This window comes from Chionomys nivalis, chromosome 12 (assembly GCF_950005125.1).
Source record: "Chionomys nivalis chromosome 12, mChiNiv1.1, whole genome shotgun sequence".
Classification (NCBI taxonomy): Eukaryota; Metazoa; Chordata; class Mammalia; order Rodentia; family Cricetidae; genus Chionomys; species Chionomys nivalis.
In genome coordinates, this window is record NC_080097.1 from 5854605 (window position 1) to 5872016 (window position 17412).

General features: G+C 45.4%; 1 protein-coding gene across 1 annotated transcript in view; it reads left to right on the forward strand.

Annotated features, from left to right (window-relative positions):
- Nucleotides 1–11034: 11034 nt before the first annotated feature.
- The window catches only part of Dct (dopachrome tautomerase), a 37841-nt gene continuing 31463 nt past the window's right edge, over nucleotides 11035–17412 (forward strand). Inside the window, exon 1 of the mRNA XM_057786703.1 lies at nucleotides 11035–11329. Coding sequence (XP_057642686.1) covers nucleotides 11035–11329 — 295 coding nt within the window. The remainder of the gene's footprint in view (nucleotides 11330–17412) is intronic.

Here is a 17412-nt window from a genome sequence, read left to right on the forward strand (position 1 = left end):
GGAATTCCTAAATGATTTTCAACACGAAATAGCTTTTCTCTTGAACCTGTTAAGGAATGTGCATTCTTATGTTGACAAAATAGCAGGTATCTTAGTCCATGGTGCTACTCTACCTGAATACTTATGACAATTGATAATGAGCACTTATTGGCTCACAGTTCTGAATGCTGGGGTTCAAGGTCAATGAGCCAGTGGCTGGTGAGGAAGAGCCAGACAGCAAAAGCCTGACCATGTGCCCTTGAGCCCTTCATTCAATAGTAATCCATATATGAGGGAGGAGCCTCATGACCTAAACACTTGCTTAGGTCCCACCTCCCAGTATTGCTGTACTGGGGATTGATCCCAGCACGTGCTTAGGAGGTGAAACCTTAAATCATAGTATCAGCTGATCTTATCAGGCGCTCATGATGTACCAGATGCTGAGCCTACTCCTGCTTCGTCTTCTCAACACAGGATCTTACAAAGGCTTTATACAGAAGAAACTCCAGGAGGCTCAGTATCTTCCCCTTTTTCACAGCCAGCGAATTGCCCCTCCTTGGGTGAGGGTGAAACCAGACAGACAGACTTCATCCTGATATCATCTCAGAAGGACTGACAGCCTGTCCTGAAAAGCCTTCGCCTTCTAAGGGATGGCCTTGATTCTGCCCTGTGAGTCTTCAGCTAAGTTTAAGTGGACATGGCTAATTCTCGTTAAATATTTATCATGTAATTTTCTCTGAAGAATTAAAAAAAAAAATAGGATCTGTCTTTCTGGGAGAATGATTACGGGAGAAAGGCAGAACGTTCCTGCCACCAACTCCGTCTGGCTCTGCAGCCAGCGTCAGTTTTGCTTTGGAGAGTATACTGGGAAGATGTGGCTTTCTTACCCTTCTCTTTCTCCCCCACATTTCCAGAAAAGGAACACTTTCATGCAGTCCAAAGCCTAACGTGCCTGCTTCAGAAAGAAAAGAAAGCCGAGCTAGGTGATTTATTCTACAGACTCATTAAGCCTTTTTATTAGATGCCAGGGGCCCAATGTTTGCGATATACCTTGTCAGGGCACAAAAAGCAGAAGAAATGTGTGGTTCGCGACACACTAGCCATGGCTGACCCCTTTGATGCAGGAGCTGATGCTGTTTCCCGCCCTATGGCGGGCCTTGCCACCAGAATAGATTAATTTTGTCATTACCCTTTCTCAATTTCTGCCTTTGACCAGAAAAAAGAGGTTAATTGTGTGCCATTTCTCAGGAGGATGAGGTATCAGCCTTTTAATTCTTGATAGTTTATGAATTGTGGGCAGCTAATTAAAACTTATAGATTAGAGGAGCTGTTTTGGCCAAGAGGCCATTTGCAGGCCTGTGAAATGAACAGAACAAAGGGTCGTCTGCTCTTTTCATTCCCCCAGTTTAAATGGAACTTCGCGCTGAAAGAGCCCTGAGTTGCTTTGCATAGAGAGTATTCATTGTATTGATTCTAATTATAATCTTGCAGCAAATGGCGCAATATCTGAAGGCTGTTGAGGGGTTAACATGGAGATTATTGGGAATGTTAAATAGGAAGATTTGTGTGCTAAGGCTCCTCTGGACCCTTTCTGACCTCTGTGAGACATCATAAAGTCAGATAGGGACTGCTTACAGATTCTGTTAGACGTCCTTCATTGTGTCTCAGAGCTCGCTATGTGTTTAGATTTTTTTCTCTCAGTGCTAACTGTTCATCTTTTGTCAGTGGGGTTTTTCTAGGTTCTTCTACAATGTGGTTGTCTTTCAGGCAATTGCATTTCCCTGGGCATATAAAGCAAGGTGACCATTAGACCCAGCCATGCCTTTGCAAAATCTAGGAAAGAGACATCTTTCAGCCCATGCTGTGCTCATAGATTTGAAGATAGTAAAGTTGAGCAGAGTTAGACTTCAGCTCCTAGCTAACCCCAGGCAATGCAAAGCCCACATAACAGTGGCCATGACTCACAGAACAATTTCCATTTTAAGTTGCTTAGATATTCATCTCACTATATTGTGTGTTGATGCGGAATGTCCTTCTATATATGTGTTGCTTTTATTGGCAAATGAATAAAATTGCTTTGGCCTATGGAAGTGCAGAATATGGCCACACTGGAAGAGATATATATAGAGAGAGTAGGCAGAGTCAGAGAGACGCCATGTAGTTACCGAAAGAGAAAGAACACCAGAACATCAGAACCTTACCAGTAGGTCACATCCTTGTGGTAATATATAGATTAATAGAAATGAGTTAATTTAAGATAAAAGAGCTAGTTAGAAAGATGCCTAAGTCTCTGGTCAAACAGTGTTATAATTAATATAATTTCTGTGTGATTATTTGGGTCTGGGTGTCTGGGAACTGAACAAGCAGTCTCCGCTACTCTCTCTATCTCTATCTCTATCTCTATCTCTATCTCTATCTCTATCTCTATCTCTATCTCTCTGTGTGTGTGTGTGTGTGAATGTGGGCATGCCCATGCCATGGCAGGCATGTGGAGATAGTTCTCTCCTTCTACCATATGTACTCTGGGAATTATCCTCAGGTTATCAGACGTAGTGGCAAGCACATTTTGTAACTGGACATTCCTCTCCCACTTGCCAGTTTCTAAATAACCATTCAGAGGTTTATACTAATTATAAACACTCGACCAATAGCTCAGACTTATTACTAGCTAACTCTTAGAATTTAAGTTAACCCATATTTCCATTTATGCTTTGTCACATGGCTAATGGCTTCTTACTTCATTTATTTTTTATTTTTTTTCTTATTTCATTTTTATATGACCTTCTTGCTGGCAGCTGACTGGCATCTCCTGACTTCACCCTTCTCTTTCCCATCATTGTTAGTTTGGTTGCCTGCCTATACTTCCTGCCTGGCTATTGGCCAATCAGCACTTTATTAAATTAATTCTAGTGACAATTCTTGATAGGGTACAAGAGCATGATCCCACAACACACTGTTGCTCACCAATCCATCTCATCAGCTCTACTTTATTTTGTTTTAAAAGTGATTTTAATTTTACGTGTCTGTGTTTTGCCTATATGTATGTATGTGTGCCTTGTGAGTATAGTAAGAATGGAGACCAGAAAAAGGCACTGAATCCTCTGGAACTGGAGCTACAGACAATTGTGAGCTATTATGTGAGTGCTAAAAACCAAACCTGTGTCCTCTCCAAGAGCACTGAGGGCTTGTAACCAATGGGCCTTCTCTCCAGTCCCTCCACTTTACTTTTCTAGGCAAGGTCTATTGCTGCTGAGCCTGGACTTCACTGACTCAGTAAGGCTGACTGGCCAGTGAGCTCTGTATCTACCTATATCTACTTCCCTGACATGGAGATTACAGTGAGGGCGCGTGCCCTTGTGCTTTGGGCACTCCTAAACTTGGGTCCTCATGACTGGGAGGCAAGTACTGGATTAAGCAAGCCGTCTCACCATCTCTACATCAAACTCTTGATGTCTTCTGAGATGACATGAGGTTGAATGAGATAAGTCTAATGCTCAAAGACAAACTTCTTGGGGGTAAAACCAGGACTTGCAAGGTCCTACTTTTTATCTTCTATCTCCAATGAACTGAGAGCCTATCAAGCTCGGGCACTGTCCGAGATGCAGAAGCTGTTACTAGGACCAAGGTAGACAGGTAGGCTGCATACTCTAGTGGAATTATACAATCCGGGTCTGCTGAGGTGGCTCAACAGCAAAAGACACTGGCTGCCAAACCTGGTAATCCAAGTTCACCCACAAGGTGGGATGCGAGAACTCTTACAAGTGTCCTCTGACCTTGCCGTGACCCACAAACCACCCATCCCCAAAGTGACATAAATGTAAAACAGTGAAAAAACCATCACAGTGTAGTGGGATGAAATATATTAAGCCAATAGCTGCAAAGAGTAATTAATCATTGCACCTAGGTACAGGTGACAAAGGTAAATTATTATGGAATCTAGGAGAATATAATGACTGGATATGTCTAGACAAGGAGATCATGAACGATTTCCTGAGATGACCCTGGTGAAGAAGAAATGACCAAGAGAGAAAGAATGTTTCATTTCAGGGGAGTAGCATGGACAGAGACTTCCCGGTGAGAAACCTCTGTGTATTCTAAGAACTGGAATAAAACCACAGCGTAGAAAGAAGCCTGTGGGGACTGAGGGGGGCGTGGATTCAGATGAGGCTGCAGAGAGGGCAAGAGGCCAAATCACTTTGGCCTGGAGTCCACACTCGGGATTTGAGACTTTATTTCTCTGGTAACTGAACCTATTCAGATATTTAGTTTTACGTAGACATTTAAAGCAAACCTGTATTTTAAATATTAAATCTGCCTGTGGAAAATGAACTGACTGAAGGAAATGGAGAATGGATTTAAAACCAGTGAAGAGGCCATGGCCCCATTCAGGTGACTAAGGACAGAAGATTGAACCTGGGATTTTAAGATGACAAAGTCACCAGAGATTGGTGATGAATTTTCTAAAGGAAAGAGTAGAAAAGTGTCACAAACCAATATGGACAGCAGGATATAGAATTTGTACCATATCCTGAACTCTGGTACAAAGAGGGTTGTCTTGAGGGAGAGATCATGGAATTCTTTTGTTTTGTTTTGTTTGTTTTTGGAGACTGGGTCTTTCTTTGTAAACCTGGGTGTCCTGGAACTCGCTCTGTAGACCAGGCTCACCTTCCCTTGGGCTTTGTTTTTGTTTTGTTTTTTTGAGATGGGGTTTCTCTTTAACTTTTTGAAGCCTGTCCTGGAACTCACTCTGTAGACCAAGGTGGCCTCGAACTCACAGAGATCTGCCTGTCTGTGCTTCCTGAGTGCCGGGATTAAAGGCGTGCGCCTCCACCACCTGGATATTCATTTCCAAATTGAGCTGGCAGTTAGATACATACTATTGGCGCGTGGCTCAGGGCAGTGGGAAAGATCCATTTGAAGTTCCCTGTAACCAATATTTTACATAATCATGGCATAACCACCAAAACCTGGAGTTAAGATTGACACAATGATACAGCTCATGCAGGCATCTTGTTTGTGTTCCACCAGCTTTTCTTTTAGTATCTCCAGATTGCACTGAGTTGCTAGAGCTCTGGATTTCCTCTTGTCTTTTATTGTTTCCTATGACTCTGCTACCATCGAAGGAGACCCACCATTTCAGTCCTCTACTATACAGGTAAACGATGCTCCAGGAGCACTTGACAGGACAATTGTAGTAAAATCCACAATGTGTCTGTCTGGTACTTTTTCACAAATGAATGGATATTGAATATTTTGGTCCAAAGACATAATGTGGCATTGTGTTCTCAGTGAATGGTATCATGTCATATGTGATGATGCGACATTAAATTCTTTTATTGGTTATATTAAATTTAATCACCTGTTTAAGGTGGTGTTTGATAGCCCACGCCCACTTTTAAAAGCTAACTTTCCCCTCTCAATGGGCGAGAGTCTTCTAGGAAGATAATTTTGACACTGAGCAGTTCTAACTTCCATTGTCGTGCAATGGTGATCACTGCGGAATTCGTTCAGTTGTTTCTGTGTTTATTAATTAAGTTCTGCAGCCCCTTCTTCCATGCTTATCTATAATTTCTTAATGTCAGTTCAGGCTGCTGAGTATTTATCTTATTGCCTTGTTTCTAACCCATTACTATCACTATTTTATTGTTCATATTGTTTCAGAGTTGGCCATGAGGGTTCCCTTCCGGTCGTTCCTGCGTCCCTTTCAGTTGTCTCGTGAATTTCTTTCCTTATAGTCTGAAACCACACTATTTCTATCCGGCTCCCCCTAATTTCAAGACAATCAATCTTGAAACCAACTATTTCTTCAACTACTGTGATTTGTTTTAACAGGATGCAGGCAATTCCATCTGTGTTGTGTGACATTTTTTTTTGTGCTCTAACAAACAAAGCTTGTTTGGAGTCAGAGGGTGGAGCCAGCTGCTAGTTAACCATAGAGGTCTGGAGGACTGTACAGAGAGACAGGAAGTGATGAGGCCGGGGCAGAGAGCGGATCTGGGTCCGTTTTGTGCAGCACTTGTTTTTATCAGTGTAGAGCCTCCTGCAAGTGCAGAATGCATGCACACTGGGTTTATTGCAAAATGGGTCAAATGGGAAGTTATGTCTCCTTCCCACAGATCGGTATTTTGAAGCAAAAGTAATTCAGTTGCTCATCCAAATCTCTCATTAAGTTGTAGACGTGCATGTAACTCATGGACCAAGTGAAGCATCAGGCTATAACGACAAAATCAGCCCTCGAGGCCCAGGAGGGTGTACCGAAGACTGAGGTAGGGACGTGAGTGGTACAGAATTAGAAGGAGTTGGTCTTTAGCAGAGCCTCAAAATTACAACAAAATTACATGGGAAAAACTACTTACCAGAAGCCACACAGCCCATTCCTAACCATTAATTCCTCTGGAAACAAAACAGAAACAAAACACCTCACCCCACCAGGAAAGAAAAGGGCTTAGACAGAGACAGCAAAACCATGTGAGGACAGATGCCCACCATTTAGTAAACAATTTGGATACAGGAGGCAAAAGAATCTAATCTCAGGCCTCCATGATGCAGCAGTAGAGAACAGATTAAAAGACATCAGACAGAGGAGTCCAGCAGGGGGCTAAAACATGGGGAGGATTTTCCCGTTCGGAGGCCTTTGAGAAAGGAGCAGGCAGCTTGCTGACAGCCAGAAGAAAGACACGCGTTTTCTCTGCGTCAATCTTAGCAACAACTCTAACCCGTTGATTGTCAGTGGCTTGCCCAGAGTCAAGCTATCGTTTCCTTTTCAGAAGTGAAGCCAGGCACTGCCATCCTGCCAAAGAGTTTACACCCTGACCCTGAACCATCAGGGTTCAAAGATCCTCATGTCCAGGTCCCTTCCTCGGACATGTATTCAGTCCTTGGGCGATGTGGTGCTAAGAGCTGTCAACAAAAGGAATGCCCACAGAAGGTCTTTTTAAATTCACTCCTGCCTCATCCGTGAAGAGAAGGTGCAAAAACAGCTCTCTAGAAGAGAACTCTTCTTTGAGATCACTTAGCTCTGTGATACACATGGCTTCTCTTCACAGAGATTCTTATTTTGTTCCTTAAACATTTTTAAAATTTGGAGATATCAGAACTTGCCAAACTAAGCTTCCAGAAGAAAATATAACCAAGAGCCCAAGGAAATCCATGTTTGAACGTTGGTAAGTTTCACTGGGGTTTAGACATCCATTACAGGAATCTTAATTTTTTATTGTTCTTATTGACAAGAGCTAGTTTCAGTCTTCCCTGTGTGGTGTCCTCCTGGATTCTGCTGCTCAGTGCCCCGCAGATGTCCCTTTTGTAATGTCTTGGAGTTGCAATCATACCTGTGCTTCGAGAGTCCTTTGTCTTCTTTCTGCAGTGTGAGGTCACCTCCATCCATCTCTCAGCGATCAATCCTTTTGAATTCTTTCCTAAGTCCTGTCTCTGCTATGTGTTTATCACATTTAGATGTGTACAGAAATCTTTGTGTGTGTGTTTGTATAGCTTTTCTTTCTGTTTCATTTCCCAAAGAGCCTGAAACTGCTTATACAACATACAAATTCACAAAATGATAAAATAAGAATCTCAGACTAGGTTTTGCCTGAGTCCGTTGGGCATTGTGAAGGCTAAGGGTTTAGAACGGTCATCTCTGGCCAAGGCAAAGGAAGAAACGCCATGAGGAGATTCACAAGGCTGTAAGGTTCAGGACAAGCTGGTACCTATAAGGAAGCACAGCTTTTCTGGGTACAAGGCTGGCAGAGAAATGAGAAGTGTTTTAGATGATCTTATAAATATCAATGTCACGTGATACTTCATCATAACAGACTTTTGTGGAGGCTGACATTGGAACACCAAGGGTGATTTAGTTTGTGCTGAGCTGGAGCGACTGATCTCTTATTCTCAGGCTCGATCCTCCTGCTTCTGCCTCCTTGTACCGGAGCTTGGAGCAATGCCAAGTCTCTAAACCCTGGTTCCCACTGTCTGTCCATACTGTATTCATCCTGATGCAGGCCAGGAACACGGGTTGTGCTCCGCTGACTGCTCTATGAGTAGGGTGTGGAGAGATGTTTGATCTCACCAGAAGTGCGTTAGGAAGCATTGACAGGGAAGGAGGAAAGAGAGGAATCGAAGATTCCAGGACCGTGGTGGGATCTGATCCTGGTTCCTGAGGAGAGCAGATGCGATGGGACAGCATAATTTTGCTTTGATGGCGTCTAAATCTTGGGCAGTACTGGTGTGGGTGAAAGTTGGGTCTGAGGTTCACAGTTCTGACCAGGGCCAGGGAAGTGATTCTGGGCTGACAGATTACAGGGGCTGCAATGAAAAGGAGACGGGACAGTCTGAGACAGAAAATGATGAAGATTCTGCCATCTACAGAGCATCACCACTGCACAGAACTCAAACTAAAGTCCCCAGGCTTCCAGTGCTGGCCTGGAGTAGACATTCGTGGACAGAAAGATGGCATAATAGGGTCCAGAAAGTCTTTAGGCCTTTCCAACTCTTAGGCATGATGAATCTAGTATACTCAAGTTTCTTTCTGTATAAGTGGTGTCCTGGGTTGACTTATCACCCTCCAAAAGACGCGAATCTCAGACCCTGCAAATGTGATCCAGTTTGAAAAAGACTTTTTGTGGGTATAATCATCTCAAGCTGGGAGCATCCTGGACTATCCCAGTTGGCTCGTTATCCCGCGACTGGTGTCCTTGGAAGTGATAGACTCAGGGCAGGTGCAGAAATGAAGAAGGAAAATGCTTGCTGACCATGTCAGGAGTTGCAGGACAGTACACTCAAATCAGAGGCAAACACAAGGACTGTCAGCAGCTACCAGCAGCTGGAAGGGGCAGGGTAACCACAGGATTGCAGATTGCCGACACGTGCTATCCTTGCCTGGGTTTCAGACCCTGGGTCCCCAGAACTGCGAGAGAACAAATGTCTCTTGTGGACGCTCCCTAGTTTGTGGAAATCGACTCCAATGGCGTAAAAAAGGTATATATACATACACACCTGGTCTCCGCTGACGCCACTGCAAGCCTCCACCTGGGGTTCGAGTTTATTCTCTCATTCTCTTGCCAACGCTGGCTGTGCAGCAGAACCAGGAGGAGTCTCGGCAATGCCGACGTGAGCCTGGGAAGATGATCAGTCAGGAGCGTGCCTGCTGTGTTAGCCTGGTGACGCGAGTTCAGATCCCCGGCATCCACAGAAGAAAGCAGGAATGGCGGCGCAGCCCTGCAGTCCCAGTGCTGGGGGCACAAAGAGGCAGATCCCTGAAACCTCCTCATCAGCTGCTCTACCAAATTGTTTACTGGGGACTCCGTCTCAAACAGCAAGTGGGAAGACGCTTTGTGTTCATCTTTGGTCTCCGCTTGTACGTACAAACATGTACACATGCATGCCTGCCAAAGCATGTGTACTGTGAGAGCACACACCTGCATGCAGACATGTGTACACACACACACGCATATGCACACACGCACACAGACACCCCTGATGCCCCATGATAGTATCAAGAGTCTGACTCAAGGTCAAGAACCCAGAGGTACAAACTGCCGTTGAGTTAGTCACAGCTTAGTACCACAGGGTAGAACAGAATGCATGCAGAGAGAAACCTGTGTTTCTTTTCTTCTCCTTCTCCTCCTTCTGACAGTGTCTCTCTACATAGCTATGGCCGTCCTTACACTCACAGGCAGACAAGGGTGGCCTTGAACTCACACAGACCCACCTGCCTCTACATTCTGAATGCTGGGCTTAAACTCATGGGCCACTATGCAGGCAATTCTTAATTCCTTAGAAATTTAATACTAGGTGCTTCGTGTCCTTGTAGAAGACATTCTTAGACTTCAGTGGGAGCCATTTCAAGTCAGCAGTTTGTTTAAATCTCCCAGCACCAAGACAGTCCTGTTTCCACCATGACGGAGCAAACACTCTGACAAATGGCCACCATGGCCCATCTGCATGCTCACAGGCTCCCCCCAGAAGAAGCATGCAGGATCATTGCTTCCTAGACTTAAGCCTGATTATGCCAAACTTTAATGCAATCAAAAGATTTCCTTGCAAACCTCACTCCGACTTGTCCCATTGCCGTCCCTATAGCAAGATGGCCATTGTGAATCGGGTTCCGTGCTCTCCCATGCAAATCAAAACCAGCCTGCTGCATGAGAAGAGAAGGCAAGAGAAGAGGAGGTTATTATCTGGAGGCAAGAGGATTCCTAATTGCACAACAAAGCAGTTCCTTGTACACTGCCTTAGATAAACGCTTCTTTATTCCAGGGACTGCATGATCTCCTGTGGGCCTCTCTCCCACGTCACTAGGCAGTCATGAGGGGAGCCGCACTCAGTCGTTGTGCAGGTCCGTAAGGGGCCTTTGACGGAATGCTCACTGCATCTATTGACACACTGGCATTCTGAGGTCACAAGCTTGGCTGGGGCACATGAGCCCAATAAAGAGGCTGGCTTTGCCCTCCTGACACAAAGCCAGACACTTTATCAGCTTCATTGTGTACCTAGGGTCATGTGCTAACAAAGAGGATTTCTCTAGTTATAATCCTCCTAATGATGGCTTCTCCCAGCCTCTCCCCCAACCCCACTGGGCCCCGTGGCTTGGCGAGGCAGAGAGAATAAAGGCAGCACGGTGCTTGGCTTTTGAACTGAGTTCAAGGCAATTAAAGTCAAGGGCTGAGGGGAGAAAAAGGGGGCTTAGGAACAGCAGCATAATAATCAGTATGGCTGGAGCACTCTGTAAATTAACTCAATTAGACAGGGCCTGATTTAACGGGGAAGGCTGGCGAGAAGCGCTCCCCTCATTAAATCTGATGGTGGAGGAGCTTCTGCTGAAATTAAATTTGCGTTAGCTGTCTGAGTCACACAAATGTGCACAGGCGTGTACCCATGTGCACACGTGCAGGTTCTGTGATTTAGGTGGGAATTTTGAGAGGGAGAGGAAAGGGCTGGAACTGAAAAACAAACAGGAAAAGAGAAAAGGAAAGGGAAGGAAATTTGAGTGAGCGAACGTAAGAGGAAAAGTCAGGCAGAACAGAGGCGGGAAGCCTGCTCAGGTCTCCCAATTACGAAGGCATGGGCCTTGTGCAATGGGGGCTTCTGCTGGCTTGCCTGGGGTGTGGAATTCCGCTCAGAGTTCAGGCTCAGTTTCCCCGGGTCTGCATGACCTTGGAAGGGGTGCTGAGCAAAGAGTGCTGCCCACCCCTGGGCCCCGAGCTGGCCAACATCTGTGGATCTCTGGAAGGCCGTGGACAGTGCACAGAGGTGCAGACAGACACCAGGCCCTGGAGTGGCCCTTACATCCTCCGGAACCAGGATGACCGTGAACAATGGCCGAGAAAATTCTTCAACCGGACATGCAAGTGTGCAGGTGAGGCCCTTGGGTAGATGCTGCTTCCCTCGGAATCTGACCTCGGTGGAGAATCCTCACGGAAAGTGAGCCCTCCTGAGGCAGAGATGAGACTGGTGTTTCGGGGGCAAGTCTATTCAATAAGGCTGATGGACTGGGCGCATCTTCCACTCTGTGTACATGTACTTAGGAAAACTAAATCGACACTCTGTGGGCCAAACCTGGATTTCTGAACACGTGCCAACATACCTTTGGCTTGTCTGTTGAGAGGGGAGGCTGTAGAGATGGGGAGCCTGCTTTTGAAACAAGAACAAGTCCTTTCAAGATGGTTCGGGGCCTCTCCTGCAATGGGTTCACACTTGCTGGGGCGTTGGGTGCGGCTTGGCAGCCAGCGGTAGGAGGAGGCAGGTGCTGCCGAGTCCTGGCCTCAGCGTTTCTCATGATTTGAAGAGACCACTAACTGTCTGCCTGTCCTGTTCAAGCCAGGACTGGACTGTAACTTGGCCAAAGTTGGGGAGATGGGCAAAGCATTTTCCTCAGTGAGTGAAGTGTTGTGAGGGTTCAGCAGCTTCCGACCGTTGTCTGAGCTCCACCCGAGCTGCTATCAGACCTGCTCACTGTCCTTCCCGTGCAATCCTGTCTCCCCCAATACCTGCTTGTTTGAAATCTGCATTTTCTCTGCCTTTCCGGGCTTCTTTACTCTTCCTCTATCCCACTCCTTCTGGTTTCCAGAAACCATTGTGATGAGCATTCATTGTCTGGGAGGGCGACCAGCCCCTCCATCACAGCCCCCGGACATTGTCCCTCAGTGGCCAACTGCATGCCGCCCTCCCTTCTGGTGTGTTTCTGCCTTCTCATGTGCTGCTGAAACACAGGGTCCAGCTGTGTCAGGGTCTGAAATGCTATCAGAGAGGGAAGGTGCGAGACCTCAGAAAGTTCTGCCCTGATAATTTCATCATGATGCATTTGCCATCATGTTAGAAGCCCCGAGAGACTGGACCTAGGACCGTGCTTATGCCAGGCAAGGGCTCTAACAGTAACTGTGTCCCCAGTCCTTGGAATTGTTTTACACTACATGAGTCAAAGGGTTTTTCAGGTCCTGGTTTTGCTCTGCATATCAATGGTGACTAAAGTAGTGGTTGCATATTGAATATGTGTTATCTGTTTTTGAGCCATTAAAGCATTTGTTTTCATAGACATTGCTTTGTAGGTTTTCAGTCCCGTGGGAGGAGGGACCCTGGATTCCACACTGGTGGTATTTGAAACCACACTAACACGGGTAACCTTGGCTCCAAACCTTCAGAGCCTCTATGGCAATGATTTCAATGTCAATAGATGGCAAAGTTCTCTGCGGTAGAGGGGCAGAATGCTCTAGTTGGTCAGATAAAACAGTTAGCTCATCCTATCCCACCCGCGTGGCTTCCACTCAGATAGCACAAGCACACTTGCTTTTAGGAAGTGGAAGTGAAAATGGCCGGGCATAGCAGAATAGAAGGCAGGCTTGTTGCATCCTTTGTTGAGGAAGTGTTTGATTATTGATCGGGAAGAGTCAGAGGGACACCCTTCACATGGAAAGACATCCCATTTCCAGAGGCCAATTCCTAGAAGCAGGGCTTCCTCACGGCGCTGAGTCTCCAAGTCCCCACACTGGTCAGCCATGACCACCCTCGAGGGCCCTTCCTCTGCCTGTGTTCGCCTCCTTCCCATGGCTTATTTGCCCGCAGCTCACTCAGGACCACAGCTCCTTCTTTGCTGCATGCACACATATGTTAAGACGGCTTAAGAGCTGCTGCTCATAATGTTTAGTTTGGTAAATTATTCCCTTTATCCAGCTTTAGGAAGTGTAGTTGCTGGGGGCAGAAGAGATGGCCCAGTGGTTAAGAGCACGGGATGCTCCACTAGAGGTCCTGAGTTCCAGTCTCACACCCACATGGCTCACAGCCATCGATAACTCATTCCATGGGATCTGATGCCCTCTTCTGGTGTGCAGGTGTACAACCAGACAAACACCCAGATGCATACATAAAGACTAAAAAAGCACAATTGTTACAGAAAATTCTACACACAATCTATATGTGCAATTTAATAAGCATAGCCTCACTTTCCTGTTCCTCTTACATTAATTAAGGTAATGAACACTCCCACCACCTCCAAGAAGTTCCCTTGCCTTTCTTGACTTGGTGGCTTTGCAGGGAGACTTAGCATGTGTTTTAGCCTGGCAGCGCATTCTTATGTGTACAATATCTCATATCGAACCATGCTGAACATAGAGTGGCTATCCAAAAACTTAGTCACCGTGTGCTACTCTGTCTCTGTGCTCCTTCCCCGCTGTGTTTCCTCCTCCGCCCTGGTCCCTGCTAACCCACCACCTCCCATCCCTTCTGTTTGCTGCCCACTTCAGATGCCTCTGTTAGGAGGAGCCAGGCATTATTGGACAGTGGGGGATTTGTTTCACTGAACACAGTGTCTTTCAGGTCGGTCCACAGGTTGTAAGAGGAAGGTGATGAACCCACTGCCTCTTCCTTCTCCTTTTCTCAACTAAACCTTTCCTTTTGAAATTCCGGAACTTGAACCCAGCGGGGGCTTACCCATACTAAGCAGACATTCTCCCACTGAGCTCCATGCTCTACATGCTCAGTCCCCCTCAGCTCCACTTTTCTTGGCTGGATGATCCATTTCCCGGAGTCTTGAGACACAGGACTAAATCTTAGAGACTTGCAATGGAAACCCGCTTTGTGTCGTAGTTTTCACCATTCTGTGACATGTCAAAGTTTCAAAGACAAACACATGGCCGTTCTTTTTTCCTCCTTAAAGAGTGAGCGATTTACCTTCATTGGGTCATGTTCTCATAGCTTTCGGGTACTCTGTGGAATTTGTGTCTGACTTTTAGCCTCCCAAAGGCCCCTGGCTCTGGGAGCCCTCAAAATATTTTGCAAACAGTGAACCTGGGACTCTTCTGGGCACTCTGAAGTTTCTAAGGCAGAAATGGAAATTACCATCTGGCCACCAGAGTGCTGGTGACCTTTGCTCTTGCTGATTCGTTGAGAAAATCGTGATTCCAAGCCTTCTACTATAGGCTCCATAAAGGAAAACTTAAAAAAAAAAAAAAACTAAACTAGAATAAGCAAATTCTGTGCCCCAATTCTCTATAGAGAATTTCTCTAGTCTCCATTGTGATAAATCATTTTTCTATTCTCTATTGGGATAAACTGGGGAAAAAGTACTGAATGCAATTGTCAGGAATTAGTCGTAAAGCCGGGAGGCTCCGGCGTTGGCCACCGCATTCGGGGGCTCACCTGACAGTTAGCATTTATGAGCAGACGCCAGTTGCAGCTGTACCTTTGGGCTTTTGAAATCCTTGGGCACCACATAGTTTGGGAGCAGTTGGCTGGGAATGTCTTGTTTGTACAAGTGACTAAGTGCCTCATTTTCCAATCTCTGAAATGGGGATAATGATGAAACCACACTTGTAAAGCCTTTTTGAGCTCTGCAGATGAAAGAAACTCTGTGAGTATAAAGTATTGTTATTAAAATAATAGAATCTCTAATTAAAAGGAGTAGGCTATTTAGACTTCCTTGTAAACTCACTAATCGGTGGTCGTTAAGCTTAGTTAGTCTAATAGCGTTTTGAGTTTGGGCCGCGCAGTGCATGTAGGGACATGTGGTGTGGAGCTGTTTTCTCTCTCCTCATCCTAGTTTTAAGTTAGGGGAGAATTTTGACTCTTGAAACTGAATTTTTGCTCAAGAACACACTCAGTGTGAGATAGAGCCCTCCTCTCTCCTTCCCTGTTTTTTGACGACAGCAGCAACAACAAAATGTAGGTTTTTTTAATATGTCCCTCTTGCACTTCTTACCACTGACCCATGAAGGAGAGGAGTAACTTGTATTGGTCCAGTGCAAGATACAACCAGAAAATACAAAAAAAAAAAAAAATACGCAGTATGTGTGCCAAGCTGACATGTTACATTTTCTAGTTGTTAGAATCTTTTGACAAATTCTACAGACCAGGTAGGTCTGCAAGCTAGAAATAGAAGGGACCCAATGTACATGTAGAAAAGGAATTTTCTGACTGAGTAAGCTTCTGGATTATACACAAGTAGCAAGTACATTCCGGTGAGTGGTTAAGTCCGTGTGTGTGTGTGTGTGTGTGTGTGACTCGCTTCCATTTCAATTTTGTGTTCCTCTCAGCTGTGAAGCAGTACTGTCTTCTTTCTAAGCCAGGAATGCTGATCTTGTCTTTTGTCAGATCCTAAACCTCAGGTTCTTTCTATTTTTACTTCTCCTACAGTTACAGTGGTGTTGGTGCCCACATTCCTCATTTCCTCTACTCTACAATGGTGTCTTGTTTATGTTTGTATTCCCCAATGCCTAAAAAATGCCCCTTCTCCAGTTTCCAGTGTTCTCTCATCACTCACGTAAATGACATTTATTTAGAGCTGTGTTGATCTCGTGTGCAGAAAAGGGCAATGGATGTAATGTTCAAGGATACACAATAGGGACAAGTGAAGTAGCCATCGCGGTGCCATTGGAAGACTGAACAGTGGCGTGGAGCTTGTGCCCTGGACACTGTTCCCTGTGTCCTATAGCAACACACCTATTTTCACAGGAACTCTGTGGAGCAGAACCCTTATTTTGATATGGCAAGCTCAGAGAGGTTCAGAACTTTGTTGATCTTCTGTTATGACTTTATTGATTTGTTTTTATGAAAGAGAGTGTTTGATTTAAGATAACATAATGCCGACTATCAGCCTTTCAGATTTTGCTCCTAGTGACTACCACTTGGGTTTCTGGGACTATAGGTCTTTCATTAAGGTGCAGTAAACATGACGGGCGAGACAGTGCCTTCAGACAATCCAACTTACTGCCTTCCATTTCCCTCCTGTCTCCCCCCTAAAAGACTTCATTATTTTTACAAGTATTTATTTATTTATTTATTTATTTATTTATTTATTTATTTATTTATTTATTTATATTTCGTGTCTATGAGCATTTGCTTGCATGTATATATGTGTACCAGGTGTGTACATGCCTGGTGCCCGGAAGATGGCAGAAGCCAGAAGAGGACATCAGATCACTTGGAACAGGAGTTGCTGACAGCTGTGAACCACCAAGTACAGGCCTGGAATTCACCCTGGGTCCTCTGAACCAGCTCTCCAGCTCTCCCTGTGTGCTTGTAACTCCAGCACTGGAGGTGGAGACAGATGACTTCCTGGAGCCTGTTGGCCAGACAGACAGCCTAGCTGAATTGGTGAGCCCTAGGCTTAGTGAGAGAGTGTTTCACAGAAGCAGTGAGAGTAATAGAAGACACTTGATGATGACCTCTGACATGCACACATGTACACAATCTCACATAGACATGGGATACAACAACAACAACAACACACACACACACCGAGAGTAAAAGGCACATGTATCTTTTGCCTTTGTACATCCCCCTGTCCACTGCTGTTGGCCTCCTGCTCCGCACTGGTCTTGTTTCTCTCCCACTGAAGCCATCCCATAGATGACTATGTACTTTCGGACTTTTAAAAACAGCTGCAAGTTTGACGGAGTGCTCAACTGAGTAGTAAGCATTCATCAGAGATAAAATTTGTTCAATCACTTATCCCTGTAAAAGTTACCCCAGTGGGTGGCATGTCTTTTCTTGTTCTCTCTTTTTGTCCTGATGATGCTGGGGTAGAAATCAAGAGTTCCACCACTAAGCCAGGTCTCCTTGATGATTAAAAATAAATACTTGAATAAAGGGGAGTGGAAGTGGCTGAATGCAGCTCGGGTCCTTCCGTCTGCTGGGACCCAGGCTGGGGGTGCAGGTCAGTGTTTTGCATGTGTGAAGCTCTGGGTTTCGCACCTCCTCAGCCAGTTCTGGCAGAACATGGTATAGAGAGAATCCATCACGACAGTAAACGATGGGCGAGTAGCTCATGCAGGGAGGGATTTAGGAAGAAGGTAAGAGAAAGTGTTCCAGGCATGGGAAGGAACAGGTAATAATTGCGGGGGCGTGAGGTAGAGACTGCGGCTGAGCAGGGACTTGGTCGTTGGCATTACAGCTCGGAATCATTTTAATGTTCTTGAGATAAGTGCCTTTATCTTCTTGTGGGAATAA